Genomic DNA, 18965 nt, shown 5'->3' with positions numbered 1-18965 from the left:
AAAAGTATTCAAAAAGATTTTGATCTTACATTGTAAAAAATAGAAAAATAATAAATACATAAAAACGTTTATAATTACAAGCTTTTATAAAACTATAACCCATCGCGCGCCTATGGAACGTGATGACGCTTGTGACGTAGAGCCCCCCTCGCTCCACGCCCAACACGGCCGTCATGACGCGTGTGGATAGAGCTGCCTACTAATTCGGTCCAAATTTTAATTAATTTATAAAAAAATAAATAGGCGACTAATTTAGTCAAATTGAATGTCACGATGCATTGTCTTCATGTCTTGACCAACGTACCAATTACGAACCGTATCTGTTAGTTAGAAGTGTCCGACATTCTGACGAGGAAATGAGTGTAATAAAAGCTTGTAAAAAAAGAGCATATCCCCTTAAGCTTGATACAAATAAATAAAAATGTAGTCTTGAACTTCAATAACTATATTACATTGCAAACACAATAACATAAATTAAATCTAAAAAGGTGGTTCAAATACAAAAAGCTGGCTGTAAACTGCAACATTAACCTATTATATACGCATCACCCTACTAATTGAAACAATAATATACGACCTATTATTTGTGGGGGTCTGAAATTAATAAGAACAAATAAGAACAAACAGTTCTATGGACAGTACCGTAAAAATATATGTGAGATTTAAATAGAAAGTTTACTGATGGACACTAGGGCAACTAACTTTATCCAAGTACCTGGCACACACCTATACGTATTTTAATTGGTCAGCCGGAACGATAGCCGTAATGACCATATCTGTGACCTGTCATGCGTGCTCATGTGCCATCCTGTCCACCTATGTAGGTATGGATGTAATTAGTTTACTCGTATAAGTACCTGTTGTTTGCAGAATAGAACATGTCTTACAGTCAACTCGTTATCGTATAGGGCTAGAATGTTCGCTTTGTTTACGTAAGAGTTACCTGTGGTACTCATTTTGTAATGGTCTAGCTTCCACTGACAACATCGACATCCACATGCATACTAGAAATCTTTTTAATTCCAAGGAAGTAGGCGGGGTTAGTCTAAATAATTAAACGAATATGGTATGTAGTAATCTGAATACAAAAAATGCTTGATTCTGTATCATGTTATGCTCTGACTGAAAGAACGTAAGAACGATTTCCAAGCTCTCTATACCCTTCATAAGACGGTGACGTATAGAAGTAGCTCAGACTTGTTGTTATGCAAACTTCTTTCTGTCAATATTTTGTATTTACTATGCTTATCCCCGGAAGGGAACCGAACTTTGAGAAAGAACTGGAATATTAGGTTGGTTTTTGACATGGATGTGTGAGATGAAGGCTCAATGGAAATGAGAAAATATATGCAAGTCTACTTGGAGTAAACGAGGCAAGATAGACGCAATCAAGTAACGTTAAAATTCATATATGACAAATAATTCTGTACTCCGGCCATGAAATACGTTAAATGTAAAGCCGACTAAGAACTGCTCTACGGGAGTCCATAGAGCCGTATTCAGAAGCTTGCGGAGAGGTACAGAGAAACACCGAAAACATTAGACTAATTACAATACATAGACAGTCTGGCTATGGAGGGAAAAATATCACCATCTAAAGATCACAAAAAAGACATATAAAGAATAACTAAATAACTATCAGGGAAATTTCAGTAACACAATAACACAATACAATACAATGTAAAACCTGTGGAGGAGCAAGAAAAAAATCGGTACAGTAATTTCTTCTAACTAAACCAACACCAATTAAATACTCTAGATATTAAACCAGCTCAGAGCTACCTATTGAACACAACGCAACACAAATGACAAATAAATAATAGCATAAAAATACAAAAGGTTGGAAAAGCTACTGGGGAGGAAGGTAAACTTGCCATAGCTATCAAAACAAAGCATATATATGTATGTATCTATATAACATATATACATATATATATATATATATATATATATATATATATATATATATATATATATATATATATATATATATATATATATATATATATATATATATATACATGTAAACTCCACAACATAGTAAGTACAAAATATGTGTAAATTACCTACGGATATGAAAGAATGACCAGAGGCGTAGCGACCCTTCCCGGCGCCCGGGGACAAACTTTCAACCTGGCGCCCCCCTCGGGAGCAAATTTTCATTCTGCACCTCCCCTCAAACTGCAAAACTGCAGCTAAAATGACATTTTAATTTGTTTTTACAACCCATTTTGGCGCCCCCTAAGGTCGGCGCCCGGGGACATATGTCCCCCCCTGCCCCCCCCCCCCCCATCGCTACGCCTCTGAGAATGACTTATAGTAAAACTTTCAAAAAGAGGCGATGGAAAAGACAGGTTTAACTATAGTATGCCAGGAAACGTTTTACCCATTGCAAGCATTGTTCGCGCTTCAAATCTTTCACACATTTTATTAAAGAAAGCAAGTTTCTTTTTAATTTTTAATTATTTTTTCCAAATTTTCAGTTCATATATAAACGTATTTTTAAGTATGTTATTGGTGGTAGCGTGGTCTTCTAAAATGTTGAGCTATTACAGTATTGCATATTTGTCATGGGTGAATTTATGGCACCTTTACCCTATTATCACGTGACTCATACACCTCGTATGCTGCTAGTGTTAAAGTGCAGAAGATTCCGTTTGCACTGGTCTATACGGAATTTGTAAAACATCAACACAAATGCTTACACTATTTTTATCACTTTTACACTTTTAAAAAACAATTTCAACTGGATGGTACTCAGTAACGCTGGAAGTTTAAATTTTTTTAAAAAGCTGGTTTGTACTGAACTCAATTCTATTGAGATATAGTTTGTGATTACTTAATGTTTAAATATTATTATATTATTTTATGGAACTATGGTTTTTCGAAACTTGAAATACAATAAACTCGTTTTTGCTGATTAATTAGAATTTGAATTAATTTAAACTTTGAATTGTTTTTGTTTTTTAATTTACGTTGCCACGGTAATTAATAAATTGTTGTGGTATTTTTAATATTAGGTTTTTTTCTTCTAAATGGCGGACGAATTTAAGACATACGACAAGACACCCATCATTAGTCTCATCAATATAAACAGATGGAAGTTTGGTCTAAGGGAGATCATTCTCGGAGTCATCGCCCTTTTGCTCTTGTTTCTCTGTGTCATTTTAGCCAGTCTGGTTGGTAAAGCCAACAATGAGTTATCGGAACTGGCGGCTACACAAAGCCAAGCTTACATTGGTAAGACTTAAAGAATGTAAGTGATTAATTAACGTAGTGTATTCACGAATTTGAAACAAATATAATTTTTGTATTATTTTTAAAGAGCGAAAAGTAAGATAACTAAGTCTTAATCGTCACATAATAAGCTCTTGTTTTCATGGGAATTAAGATTAAGTGACCCATTTTCTGAAAGCTTATTTGAAGATTCACTAGCTTGAGATTAGACTGATCAGGTTCAAATCCAACTTATATTCGATAGCTTTTACAACATAACGATCCATAGTGCAGATGAAGAAGAGTTAATATGTTTCTTGAAATCGGCTTATGAAAGGATATAATGGTCAGCGTTTATCAATCGCCTATAATTTCCTTAACGTGAGTTAGGTACCTAATACTGAGGAAGACATGAGAATTGCGTGCTGAACTTAAGACATTCGGTTTAACAGTCGAGCGCTCTATAACTCTACCATAAAGTCCCATATCACACAAATAAGTTATATATTTATGATAATACACTAAAGCGTATGTTGTTATCCTAACCAGACGAGCGTATGTGTGTTGATATCGGCTGTATGGAGACGGCCACCAGGGCCATGGAACTACGGAACAAAAGTGTTGACCCGTGTGAGAACTTCTATGAGTACGCTTGTGGCAACTACCAGAGCGTGGCACCGGTTTACCTGGATGGAGGTAAGGCTTATTAGGTATATATAACATCATCATATTATCCGGTTCGTGCCTAAGACACATGGGGCAGATGAAGTAGAGTTCACACGTTTTAGTAACCACAGCGTGATATGCTCTTCACTATGCCCAGCCACCCTTAGTTTTCTTAACATGAGTCAGAGTCGGTTAGACTCAAAGACGACCTACAGACTTGAGCTCGGGATCCGAACTCGAGACTTTCGGGTTAGCAGTCTTAAGCTCTACCGTTCGACCACATTGTCGGCGTAAACAAAAAAGTAGCCCTTAAAATGCTGTGCTATGATATACACTGTCAAAGATATAAGAATATACATAGAAAGTAAGATATAAGGTTGGTGCTAGAAAGATATACATAATCTGAGATACGAAACTATTCTAGTGGCGAGATAAAATTGAACCGAAAACATCATTATTTATAAAAATAATAATTTACCCATATCAAACTACATCCCAAGTTTAGATCCTAGATCTCGAATACATTGCGTTGTTACCTTTTTACTTCTGTGGGATCAAATTTTTGTTAATTATTTCTACAACAAATCTATTCACGCTTGCTGCTGTTTTATTTATAAAGGGGTAAATGTATCCGTAAACTAAAATTGTGTCGTCTTAGGCACCCGTAGTGTGCTACAAGACTTGAGGCAACAGAACGAAGATCGTCTCATCGACCTGATGGAGACTCCCATATCAAAGATGCACGACGCTTCGTCTGAGAGAAAACTCAAACAATATTTCCAGGGATGTAATAACATGTACAGGCGGGACATCAAGAGAGGTAACTCAGAGATATCTTCCAAACATGAAAGTATAAATATATCCCAAGCATGCTACTCCACCCTAAAAATAATCTGAGCTTTTTTATAAACTGTTTTATTATTTTAGCGATGTTAATAAAGATAGGAGTCAACGCCTTTTATATGCAATTTTGATAACTATATATGTTTAAATATGTAAAAGTGTGAAACTTTAAACTATTTAACAATAGCTTTTGTACGTAAAACAAGTACTAAAAGTATTGACATTATAAAAACTAATTGGATATTCTGATTCTTGCGGTTAAAAAAACAAACAAATAAAAATAACTTTTTTTTTTTTTATTACTTCCAGACGTAAAAACGATGATTACTATTATATAAAAAAAAAATAAAAATTAAAAAAACAAACAAAGGAAATATCCAAGACTATAGAGTAGACGGACTAAAACTAAATAAAGCTCCATGACCAGACGAACTAACCAGTGAATTTTATAAAACCTTCAAAAATGACTTAATACTCCCTTTACACGCTACATTTCAAGACATACATGAAAGAGGGGATTGTTCTACAGATTTTAACAGGGCATATACAGAGTTTCTTCCAGGCATCTCTTCGGGGGGGCGAAGCCCCCCCGAAAAATTTTTACCGCCCCCCCCCCGAACGAAATGAAATTTATATAATCTATATAGAAAATATATACTTTTAACAGTGTCCGCCCCCCCGAAGAAAGTTTACCGCCCCCCCGAAGATTTCAAGTGCCCCCCCGGAGAAAAAAGTCTGGAAGAAACACTGGGCATATATAACACTCATTCCCAAAAATGATACGGACAGGACAAAAATTATAAATTACAGACCTATATCTTTACTCAACAGTGATTATAAAATATTGACAAAAACTTTAGTTAAAAAACTCGAAAAGCGCTTTTCACATACAGAAATCAGTTAGACAAGGTTGTCCTTTATCTCCCCTAGTATGCATCCTTAGCTTAGAACCCCTACTAGAAAACACTAGACAGGACAACTCGATTAAAGTACTGTACATTCCAAACACGATAGGCAAGAAAATACTTGCATACGCAGACGACACTACTTTCTTAGTACAAACAGAAAAAGCAATACAGACTGTAATAGAAAAATTCAACAACTTTGGGAAAGGGAGCGGGGGAAAAATAAACGCAGAAAAATCAAAAGTAATGGGTATAGGTAAATGGAAAGGTAAAGATAACTATCACATAGATATAACAATAACTGACAAACCCAGAATTTATGGAATAACCTATACCAGCGATCCCACAATAAACGACCAAGAAACTTGGACCACACTGAAAAATGAAATAAATCACAATCAGGAAAAATACCAATACTGTAATACAACCATTTTTGCCAGAGCTGCATTAGTAAACAGATATATCATTCCAAAAATAATTTTCATAGCGACGAACTCTACAATACCCAACTCATTTATTTAAAAAAAAAACAAGCACATTAGAGAGTTCATTTTCAAAAACACGATTAGAAACATTAGCCACAAAACCTTAATACAAAATAAATTAAATGGAGGTATAGGGCTACACGACATTCAAACTAAAATAAACACCTTTCATTTAAAACACCTGGATAGAATAAGGATAGAACCACATTATCATCCATTAGCACAATACTACATAGGGTTAAACATAAAGAGCATTTTAAAATTAAACATCATAACACCACACTATGGGGGAAATGACATAGGCAGCTTTTATAAAGAAATGCTTGCAACATTTCAAGGAAACAAAAGCATTATTGGGGACGACACAAAAAAATATACACGACATCCTAATCAAACAACAAGCGACACCCTTATACACGAGAATTAGTTGGGCCAGGGAACACAATATAATAGACATTAAAGATACATTTAGAAACCTACATATATAATAAACGCATTACATCAAAAGAAAGGGAAGTAGCATACAGACTGATTTTTAATACAACTCCAGTTTCATGAAACACAAAGTCAAATCAAAATGTTAAAATAACATGTCAAACGTGTAAACAAAATATACAAGAAACTGAGAAACACATTTATTTAGATTGTATATTAGTACGGAAAGCAAAGCAAACACTTGCGAAAATATTAAACACCACCAATCAAACAGCCACAACAAATAAAGCAATCACACTTAATTTAATTAACACGACTAGACAAAGAACAGAAGACGAAAACAGACTAGTAGCAACGGCTATTTATAGATCGACTATATGGCAAATTAGGAATAAAGTCAGATATTTTTTCACAAAATACACGGACATCGAGTTAAAAGAAATATTTCAAGCAAAGCTAAGACATAGACTGGGAACTCTCACTTAACTGAGAAAAAAAGAAATGTACAGGAAATAAATAAATAAAGTATTAATTTTAATTTAGACAGTCTCAAGCCAAACATCACTCGATCAGCCCCCAAGTAAATTAACATTAGAACAGTCTTCTGTTTCCCAGGTTTTTAAAGTGCACAACCTGAATGGTAGAAAGAGATACACACCTCAACCCCCGCCCCCCCCACACACACACACACTTCCCCCCACTCAACCGGACTGGCGGATATTTCAAGGTAGCGTGCCTTCATCGCCAAGGGTCAATTTTATGTCATGGAAAGTTTTGGAATGATAGATCAGTATGTGTATTACAGAGACACTTCTCCCACGGTCGTTTCTATTTCTGTCCATGGGTGGCTACAATGTGAACTTTTGACTCCGCAGCACAGTAAACTAAGCAGTCAAGAGAAACCTAGTTTGCACACCTTATTTTAGTCTAGTTCTTATGCCATTTTATTTTCTCCCTTTAATTATTATATATGCAATTGATGTTCATTGTTCATGTCTTTGATGCTGTGTAAAATCTATCAAATATATTATTATTACTGATTTAAATGTTTAAAACAATTGAATTAATAAAAAAATTTAAAAAATTAAATTAAATTAAAAAAAACTGTTTGAGGACTGTATAGATATAGATGTTTGAAAGGGAAGAATGTTTGCTTTGATGTGTCTCATTGTAATAACATAACTTTTCCGATTGCTTAAAATTTGTATGATTTTAATTCTCGGTAATCCCAATTTTTTCTTCAGCTCTTCTTAAAAACCCAAATTCTACCCCCCCCCCCCCCTCCCCCGTCCCCTCAGTCCATCACGCCGAGAAAAAAAATCCATTGAATCATCATTTAATTACACATTTGCATTTTCAGTTTCAGGTTGGTTTTTTTTTTAAATTTAAAAAAAAAAAATTTCTTTATATTTAGACGTTTTGTATTAGATCTATGTATAAGTAAACCAGCTTAAATGAATGAAAGCAGGCTACAAGTAAGAAAGAAATATTACTATTGTAAATCTGTATCAGTCCTCACAAGCCGATGATGAAAACTGTAATACTAAAGCGAACACACAACTGACGCTATAAATTACGTGTCTGAGGCGAAAAAAAAAAAAAAAACAAAAAAAAAAACCGCCCACGTGGATTTGCATACGTGCAATTTGCAGATCCTCGTGATGCAGATGATGTATTATATCATCTTGATCGCACACAATTTTATGGAAGAGAGTTAGAGATAGTTTGCAAGAGGAGAAGAGGAGACAGAAAATCCCAGGTCAGATGAGAGGTAAAGAAAGGTCTTCACGTTGCTCTCCATATTCCAGATATGATGATTATGATCGTAGACGCAATCGTTCTAGAAGTCGAAGCCCCAGAAACAGATCACACTCAAGGAGTCCTTATAAAGGCAGCAGACGCAGTAGGACAAGAAGTCGTACACCTAAAAGAGAAAGGAGATCCTACAGTCATTCCAGAAGTAGATCAGCATCATATGATAGAAAGAAAGAAAATGGCTCAAGAAGTCGGTCAAAGACAAGATCCCCTGAAAAATCAGATAAAGAGGAAAGAGAAGATTCACGGAATTCTGCGGAATAAACATTTTCTTTTTAATTCACTTTGTAGCATTCATTTGCAGATATTCAATTTTTAAATATAAATGTACTGGTGTTCTTTTAATGTTTTAAATTGTTGGTTTTGAAATGTTGCATAGTGTAGATTATATCACTAATTTTAGTGTGGAGATTAATTATTATTGTAATTTTTAATTAGGTTAAGATTCAAATAGAGAATCACACTTTGCCAGATTAAAAACCTATAATGAAAAAAAAAGCTAAACGTGGGAAATGTTTTAATGAAAATAAACTAAAGAAGTAATAGATTACAATACACTTCATGCATGGTATAGAAAATGCTCTCCTTCTGCATTCAATTATGATAAGTCTTATAGTATTAAATAAATTAGCAAGTACATTTTTTTCAACTAAAAGAAGTCACATTTAATGTGTAAATAATGAAAGATTATTTTTGAAATGATGAATAATGTTTGATAATGTAAACATGTTGGTACACATTTCCCCAGGCTTTCCTATCCTGACCCAGATCGTCCCTGAACTTAGGGGGTGGAAACTTTTAGGCAACTGGAGACAGGACTGGGATTTTAATGACGCCCTGAAGAAGGTTCAGTCGGAGTTTTGGGTCGACGCCTTCTATTCAATTAGGGTAAAGATCAAACTTTATGATAGAATAGAACTGTAACTGGTCAGTAGAGACAGATAGGTCGTTGACTAAAGTTTTTACGTGTCTAGCTGTGGAATGACTGGTTTGTATGATATACTGGGCTGATATAATGGGCTGATATAATGGGCTGATATAATGGGCTGATATGTCTAGATGTGGAAAGACATAATGGGCTGATATAATGGAATTACATAATGGACTAGTATAATGTAATGATATAATGGACATATATAATGGACTGATATATTGAACTGGTATAATAATATAATCGACTGGTAAAATGGAATGAAATTATGGACTGATATAATGGACTAAACTTTGAACATATTAAAGTCTGGAAGGACTGGTTTGAGTGATATACTAGACTGATATAATGGACTGGTATAATGGACTGATATAATGGACTGGTATAATGGACTGATATAATAAACTGATACAATGGGCTGGTATAATGAACTAAAAGAATTGACACAAATTTGAACATGTCTAGGTGTGGAAGGACTGGTTTGAGTGATATAAAAACGACTGTTACAATGGACTGGTATAATGGACTAAAAGATTTGACTAAACTTTAAACGTGTCTAGGTGTGGAATGACTAGTTTGAGTGATATAAAAACGACTGTTACAATGGACTGGTATAATGAACTAAAAGATTTGACTAAACTTTAAACGTGTCTAGGTGTGGAATGACTAGTTTGAGTGATATAAAAACGACTGTTACAATGGACTGGTATAATGAACTAAAAGATTTGACTAAACTTTAAACGTGTCTAGGTGTGGAAGGACTGGTTTGACTCCACCAAGAGGGCTATTGAGATTTCCCCCGCGGGGACGGGCAGGTACATGTACTGGCGCTGGTGAGTATTGAAAGATTTATGTCTTTAAATTTAATAGAAGCTCCATACATTTTGAAAAGAAGTTATAAATACACGAGCCACAGAATTGCAAATTTTAAAAATTATCTAAAATTATTTCATCAAAATAATCGATAATCTATGCTTTGCTGTAAAAATAAAAGTTCCCTTTTCAAACCTGACGGTCTATAGGACAAGTAGAGTTCACTTGTTTCTGTGACTTCGGCATATGAAGAGATAGTGTGGTCAGCACTATGCCCAGCCGCCTTTACTTTCCCTAACGTGAGTTAGGTACCCATCAGAGTTGGGTGGACTCAGGGACGTTCTACTAACTTGAACCCGGATTCGAACTTGAGACACACGGGTTAGCAGTCCAGCTCTCTACCACTAGACCACTCCGTCCCATATGCTTTGCTGTACTTATTGTTTTAATTACAGAAAAATTGACCTTCAAAGATTGACACTTACTTGGTTTATAATATTCAATTATCCGCATGGTTTTCATCCTATCATACTAGGTACACAAGTCCAAACGCTGAATCATACCGTGACGCGTACAAGACGTATATTAGAAGAGTTGGCTCCCTTCTGGTCAATGACGCCATTACTCTGAACATCACCCAGGACAACGGGACAACAGAGTCAGATCTGGACGAGTTTGTCAACGATACCTTCACCATAGAGTCACACCTGGCGTCAGTGGCGTCTAAATCTGCCTACACGTCCGACGTATACAAGGACGCTAACAAGGTAAGTAATTGCATAAGTTGATCATTGGTGGTGTTAATATTAGACACTGTGGCAGATGCGACGAAATGCGAGGACGGGGAGTACGGATCGCATCGGATGACACCATTAAGGAGGGGGGGGGGGGGGGGGGGCGACACCAAGAAAAAAATGCAAGATATTTAGAATGAATGATTTTTTTCCCAGTTAATGGTTGTATTTAAATTGTATAATGACGACCCCGACAAGGGGGGGGGGGGGGTGAATTTTTCTCAGAAAGTTATTTTTATCAATTTTCCTCCTTGACCTGGTAACGGGTGTTACGTCACAGGACAAGTCAGATACATTATGTCCAATCTAGAAATGTTGTGGCTATTTGCTCCAAATTTTATTTATTTATTTATTTGTAGAAAGCTGGGGTATTTTGTTGTAAAATTACATGGATTTGAAAATGTTTGATTAAAAAATAATCACGCAGCGAATATTATTATTATTATTATTATTATTATTATTATTATTATTATTATTATTATTATTATTATTATTATTATTATTATTATTATTATTATTATTATTATTATTATTATTATTATTATTATTATTATTATTATTATTATTATTATTATTATTATTATTATTATTATTATTATTATTATTATTATTATTATTAAGGTTAATGTTAATGTTAATGTTAATGTTATTATTATTATTATTATTATTATCACTCCCGGTTTATTTTCTAAGAGGTACCTGGCTAACGTTAGGGAAAGTAAAAGCAACTAAGCATAGTCCTAACCCCACCGTTATTTTAATATACTGTGGTCAAGAAAAAAATGAATTTTACTTTATCTAGCCTATGAATCGTCAATTCAAAAGGTGAACTCTACGTTACTGCTTACTTAACATTTAACAATACAAAAAAAAACGATTTTCAATACATTATGCAATTTCTCAGTATTTAATTTGTATTTGCGCTTTTTAAATAATCTGCTTTAAAGCCAAATATACAAATTTACTCCAAAACCCATCTTTTACTCCATAATTACTATTAATCAGTATCAGTATCTTGTAATCGTTTGATTTGTGAATCAATTTTATTAGGTGACCTTGGCCGAAATTAGAAAGTTGTTTATTTTTAGGTGACCTTGACCGAGCTGACCAGTGAGTCCAACAACCTGATCAACTGGGTCCAGCAGTTGTCCTATCTCTTCAGCACCGCCAGGATCACCGGCGCCACTAAGGTCGTGCTGACACGCAGGGACTACATCCGGGACCTGACGGAGCTGATTGCGTCACTTCCTGCCAAGCACCGCAACCGGATGCTGCATAACTATCTGATATGGCGCGCAGCAGAGAATTACGTGTACGTTAAAAGATGTAAAAAAAAAAAAATTAGAGAAATCTATTTTGAACCTTTATTGGTACTAATGTATGATCGTAACGCCCACTGTCTCAAGAGGCATCAAATTATCACTACTTTGTTCTACCTCTATGTAGAAAACTGCCTGTTTGGCATTAAGCCTAAATACTCATTTTTTCCCATTGATCTTTTCCGTGTTTTTTCTTGGCCTATCGTTTTCTCTTGCCCTCTGGTCTACGCCTAGGAGTGGTATAATGAGTCCAATGCGTCAACTGTCATTCTTTGAATAAGATCCAACAATCTCATCTTTTGGGTCCGATAACTGCCGTTAATATTCAAATTACTGTTGTTCTTATCATACTCCTCATTTAACATTGTATTGGACCATCATATTCTAAATATTTAGCGCTAGCACGTATATTGGAATGCTTTTCGTTTTATATTTTAAACATTGTTTTCCCTCTGTTCAAAGCTATACAAAATGACACGCAGCACATTACTTTTAAATATACGTATTTTGGTAGATACATTTTATCATTCCCGATTTCATCAGTACTCCAAAGAATATATAAGCTTTTCCTATTCTATTTATAGCCGTCTGAAGACATCTACAACAGTTATGACTCCACTTTCCTAAAATATTAATTCAACAAATTCCTTTAACTGTTTGTCTTCAAGGATTAGTGTTTCCTAGACTTTGGAATTAGTATGTAATGGTCCGACGTATTAAAACATTGTTATATACTATAATAATGCTCCGTATTAATATACAACCCAATTTAACAAACCACCAGACTCCATCCCATATGTACTATAAGAATTTACAACCCATTATTGTTCCATTTACCATTGCTGATCTCTCACACGTTATTGTCCCATTTACCAACCATTGATGATATCTAGCACGGTATTGTTCCATTAACCATTGATGAATATCTCGCACGTAATTGTTCCATTAACCATTGATGAATATCTCACACGTTATTGTTCCATTTACCATTGATGAATATCTCGCACGTAATTGTTCCATTAACCATTGATGAATATCTCACACGTTATTGTTCCATTTACCATTGATGAATATCTCGCACGTAATTGTTCCATTAACCATTGATGAATATCTCACACGTTATTGTTCCATTTACCATTGATGAATATCTCACACGTTACTGTCCCACTTACCATTGATGGTTATCTCACACGTGTGTGTCCCCCACAGCATGGAGATGTCCTGGGACTACGTCCACGCCAACCGCGAGGTCTACGTGCTGCTGCACAAGCGAGAGAACTTCCTGGGCACCTACAGGTACTGTCTGTACACTGCCCAACGGCACCTGCAGGACGCGCTGAGCGCCCTCTATGTGCGTCACTTCTTCAGCCAGGAGAACAAAGAGACGGTGGGTGGTGGTCACGTGACCAGGTTTAGTGATTATGCTGTAGCAAGTGGCAAACTCATCGTTTTTTAAATAATGGATCTCTAATTTTCTTATGTGCATTTTAGTCAACTAATTAATCACGTGACCAGTTTCAGTGATTAGGTTGTAACAAGTGCAAAACTTATAATTTTAATAAATTTTATACTTGAATTGGTTTGAAATGTGTTTTAGTCAATTATCTAATTATTTTAGTTCAATTGATAAACAAGAATTTCAAATTTGTTAGGGAGAAAAGGCAGAGGCGTAGCGACCCTTCCCGGCATCCGGGGACAAACTTTTCAATTTGCACCCCCCTTAAGATTTCGATTTGCACCCCCCTCCCCCCCCCCCTCAAACTTTCGATTTGCACCCCCCCCCCCCCTCTCAACCTTTCAATTTATTTTTCCAACCCATTTTGCCCCCCCCCCCCCCCCTCGCTACGCTACTGAGAAAAGGACAAAGAGCAAAACGCAATTTATCCAAGTTTCAATTACTCAATGATATTTTTGTTTTGTTTTTCTTTGCTAAAATTGAAGACATTCACCTCTTCATTACTTGAATACTTAGCTACGTAATTATTGATGTTGTTAAATATAGAAAGCTAATAGTTTATTCGGAATTTCCATTTTCCATTTCTTATTTTTTATAATAATAACCAGCTGTTTTGTCGCTAAATAGCCTTTGGTTACATTAGCAAGCTACCTTGACTCTTGTGTTAGCAAGCTACTGATGTAATGTGTTTAAATTCTTTCTTTCTCCAGGTTCACGAGATCACAGACAACATCAAGCTGGCCTTACAGTCACAGCTAGAGAAGGCGCCATGGATGGATGCAACAACCAAACAATACGCCAAGGAAAAGCTGGATAAAACCATCTTCAAAATGGGGTACCCCGACTGGATGGGCAATCAGGCTAATGTGAGTCCTACTTTGTTGTATGGTGTGTTATAAAATAAGAGAAGTAGCTGTGTTTTCCTTGTTGTTGCCCGAGAATCTTATCATAAACTACACACGACTGGAGTATTTAAAGGGAGTTGTTTCAAAAGGTTAGCATGAGCGGCGCTAAGTTCTAAATCAATCAATCAAGCAATACATTATCGATGAAATCGGCTACTCCGATTGTTAATGAATGTTATTTTTTTTTTAATTTAGTACATTCAGGTTTACGATTATGATAAGTGGCAGAAATATCCTTAGAGATAAGGGTAGCGTTAGACTGGGACAAAGATATCAGCTAAATTATCGAAGGGGGTCGTTCATAAATGTAGTCACACTCGTAGGGGGGTCCGTACGTGTGACGGTGTGTGATGAGGGGGAGAGGGGGTGGGGGGGGGGGGGGTTCAGATGGTGCGACGTCACACTTTTGCATTACAAAAAAGCAATGCTAGAAAACGAAATTTAGACGTTATTTCGCGTTTTAGAAAACTGTTTTAATGAATTGTATTATGAATTGATTGAAATACTCCATTTTGACAGACTTCAGACAAGATTTTGGAAAAATATCGATGTTTTAAGAAAAATTCAACTGCAATTTTGAGGGGAGGTTGTAGGCTGAGGTGTGACGTCATTTGGGGGGGGGGGGGTCTTGATTTTTGTGACGATGTGTGACGGAGGGGATGGGGGAGGAGGTGAAAATCGTCAAAGAAAGCGTGACGTCATTTATGGATGACCCCGAAAAGTATTTTACCTACGTTTTACGTTCTAGATGTCGCACATGTCAACAACGGCTACACTCATATTTATTTGTCTCCCTTGTTATTAACATTTTCCCTTTAACTCTACATAGACTTTAATCTCCTAAACAATGGGGGACTATTGTTCAAGTCGATTTACCGAATTCAAAATAATACACACTGTTTAGTCCTTTATTTTTCTTACGTTATACACATTTCACAACAACAAGCTATTAAGTCAAAACTCTGCCGTAACAATCGTTCACACCACTTTTATATCCCCATTCGACCTTAGGGCAAATAATACGAGAACTCAGGACTAACTACAACTCACACTCGCTACCCCAGAGGATCGAAACTATTTTTATCATGCTTTAAACGTTATACTTAACAACAACCAAATGGTTTTGTTAAAACTAACTTCGTGTGTTGTATAATACATCAACGGGTTGTCTCCACCAGGTTGACGAGATGTACAACGGGTTGACCATCAACGTCAGCGACCACTTCGCCAACCTGCTGAGCATCAACCAGTACTACCGCAGTCTGATGATAGACGATCTGATCAAGGCTGACGAAGGGCGCGAGGAGTGGCTGGTCCCTATCTACTACACTCTACTTTACCTGTACTGGCCGTGGAACGAAGTGGCTGCTCCGGCAGGTAGGCGATAATTAAATGATTGCTCATAAAGAAAGGAAAACGGGACCTATGCATTTTTTATGAATTCAATATTTGTGCTAATTTGTATCTATTTACATTGTAGGATACTATAAAGCTATTTCAACAGAACGAGGGGGGGGGGATAGACCAATTCTTATTAATTAAATAGAAATCCAGAAAAAATGCTCCATTTTGTAATTAATCAGAATTGAATAGTGTAAGAAGAGGTTATATTTTTGTACGTTATTTTAGCAAAGTATACATTTAATTGACTATTCTTAGTTATAATTTTTATACATCCTTCTTCAACGTTAAACTTTAAGCCCACATTTCCTAAGGTAGTGACTGATGTTTGGACTGTTACTTAGTGTTTAATCGAAATAGTTTTTCTTTTTACCAACAACGGTCTAAATTGTTCAAAAATGTATACATATCACAACTTAAAAAGTAAAGAATGCAAGAAAGCCTTTTAAAATGTGTGTTTGTTTTTTACTCCCAGGAGTTCTTCAGTACCCGATCTACTCCAAGAAACAGCCGCACCACGCGACGTTTGGTTCACTCGGCAGCCTCCTGGGTCGTACCCTACATCACGTGGTGGACGAGTGGGGGAAATGGTACGACCAAAATGGCAACTACATGAAAGAACAGGGTTCATGGTGGTCTAACGCTTCCCTCACGGCGTACGAGACGGTCAGAAAATGCGTCTTGGACGTCTATACTAACGTCACGAAGACGTATATTTATCCTGACGGGACGTCAGTCAACGCCAAACTAAATGCTGAAAGACACACGCCCATGGCGATTGCTTGGACCAATGGGATAAGGCTCGCGTTGATTGGCTACAAGGATTGGGTCAAAAGTCAAGGGATCGTTGAGAAAGTTTTACCCGGAACTGGGTTGACCAACGAGCAGATGATTTTCCTTGCGCATGCGCAGACGTTTTGTTTCGCAAACGATGACCGTCAGAATTTAAATGCCTGGATGAAAGGTCAAGTTGTTAACGATGTGAAGGTCAACATGGCACTGGGTCAACTTAAAGAGTTTTCTAAAGCTTTTAATTGTAAACCCGAGGCTAAGATGAACCACAAGGTCAAGTGTGACTATTATTAGATTTTATACGCCATTATTTTAATTGCTTATATCAGTGTTGGAGATTATCAATACCTTAACTTCTGTTACATTTCTATTGAATTTCTGTTTAATGTTATCAATTTCTTGTTAGTACCTCGCTTCTAAATTTTACAACTCAAATTTATCGTCATTGCTATACTGAATTTTGTAAATCACTACAATTTTGAATGTTATCAGATTTTTCAATGGCTTGTAACTGCTTAAAGAATAATTTCTTTTCAATAAAAACACGTACAACAATTACATTGCTCTGCAATTTGTGAATGAATGTTAGTTTAAAGACACATTACATTAAAGGTTGTTTGTGACTAAAGTTGACGGTTCGGAAAAAAAGCAACTTAATTCACAATTCAGGGGTAACTACCAACATATTTTAAAGTAGTTATTTCATGAGGGTCAACCTCATTTATTTAACAATCCGAGTATGTGTGGTGTAGTAACAACTTTCAAGTATGTTGAACATTGTTTGATTTGTTCACGAACATTTTTGACTTGTTTATGAACATTGTTTCATTTGTTCACGAAAATTTTGGATTTTTTTATGAACAAGGTATCATATGTTGGTGAAAATGGTTGGATTTGTTCATGAACATTGTTATATAGGAACACGATCTAAGCTCTAAGGCGTTAGAACGAAGCCTGACGACCGTCCCATAAACTAAAGCTCTATTCTACTGACTGCTTGATCGTTGTCTGAAAGTGGACTGTATTCAATTGCTTTTTTTTTTAATTCTTAGGATTAAAGAATAATTTTAACACACAGAGGCGTAGCGACCCCTCCCGGTGCCTGGGTACAAACTTTCAATTTGGCGACCCCCCCCCCCTCGGGACAAACTTTTAATTTGCCCCCCCCCCCCACTTATTTTAATAGTTATAATGCAAAACTCCAGCTAAAAGGAGCTTTTAATTTGTTTTTTAAACCCATTTTGGCGCACCCTAGAGTGGGCGCCCGGGGACATATGTACCACCCCCCCCCCGCCCTCCCCCTCGCTACGCCTCTGATAACATCATTTATTAAGCAATCGATCAATACCATTGTAAGATTCAATTGTTTACCCATAGCTGACTACATTGTAATGTGTATGACTGAAATAGTTTCATTTTATGAGACCTAACAAACGATGTAGTACTTCAGGCTTGTGCATGGTACAGAATGATACGTAAGTTAATGAATCAGCCACAACTATCGGCTTAATGACCGTATCTGTGATACATCACGTGTGGTTTATTTGTCAAATGTCAGTTTGTGTGGACAACAGATGTAATCAATTTTCTACTGAATGCGTCTGCTTGTATTCATAGTGTGAATACTGAGACAAATATCTAGATAGAATAAACAATGGACTATTTGGTAGGTGGTTTAACGGCGTAATATAACATGCCACATACAATGAGTTATAACAAACAAGACACATATTTAAATATAATAAACCATGGGCTATTTGGTAGGTGGTACAACGGCGAAATAAAACATGCCATATACACTGAGTTATACCAAACAAGACAACGTTGTTGTTTTTACCAGCAAATAAATACAACAAAGCCCTGACTCAGGAAAGGCTGTCAGTTTTAGACATGGCCAGCATTGGCATGTAAAGATCTAGTACTGGGCAATCATTTGATAAAAGAAAGACAAAATCACATCAAATGAACAATATTAATTAAAAACAAATTTTAAAAACGAAAATTATCTCACAACTCGATCCTGTATCTGATTATCTGAATAACAATGGAAGATATGAGTCGAGGGTAGGTTTGTTTCTGTGCGTGTATGTCAGTGTTTGTGTGAGGGAGGAGGGTGGGTGACGGCGTTATTTAGTCATCCAACCAGACAGCTCAATGTGTTATCAAATTAACCCTCTCATAAGGACAAG

General features: G+C 36.1%; 1 protein-coding gene across 1 annotated transcript; it reads left to right on the top strand.

The window, feature by feature from the left end:
- The first annotated feature begins 2622 nt into the window (after positions 1 to 2622).
- LOC131936307 (endothelin-converting enzyme homolog) lies at positions 2623 to 17313 on the top strand. Its single transcript, XM_059293233.1, has 12 exons — positions 2623 to 2795; positions 3021 to 3240; positions 3766 to 3912; positions 4541 to 4702; positions 9114 to 9253; positions 10047 to 10129; positions 10645 to 10876; positions 11992 to 12215; positions 13432 to 13609; positions 14389 to 14544; positions 15762 to 15960; positions 16460 to 17313. Exons 2-12 carry the CDS (start codon positions 3036 to 3038, stop codon positions 17068 to 17070), a joined length of 2337 nt encoding a protein of 778 aa, XP_059149216.1. The 5' UTR covers positions 2623 to 2795; positions 3021 to 3035; the 3' UTR covers positions 17071 to 17313.
- Positions 17314 to 18965: the final 1652 nt, after the last annotated feature.

The sequence above is a fragment of the Physella acuta genome, unplaced genomic scaffold (assembly GCF_028476545.2).
Source record: "Physella acuta isolate Inbredline_101_S28 unplaced genomic scaffold, ASM2847654v3 ptg000175l, whole genome shotgun sequence".
Taxonomy (NCBI): Eukaryota; Metazoa; Mollusca; class Gastropoda; family Physidae; genus Physella; species Physella acuta.
The sequence above is the reverse complement of the archived record's forward strand: the minus strand, read 5'-3'. Positions and strand labels throughout refer to the sequence as shown.

Coding starts and splice junctions, on each gene's coding strand:
- LOC131936307 (XM_059293233.1), top strand. CDS start 3,036: ATGGCGGACGAATTTAAGACATACGACAAGACACCCATCATTAGTCTC. Junction 10,877..11,991: donor TATACAAGGACGCTAACAAG/GTAAGTAATTGC, acceptor GTTTATTTTTAG/GTGACCTTGACCGAGCTGAC. Junction 13,610..14,388: donor GCCAGGAGAACAAAGAGACG/GTGGGTGGTGGT, acceptor TTCTTTCTCCAG/GTTCACGAGATCACAGACAA.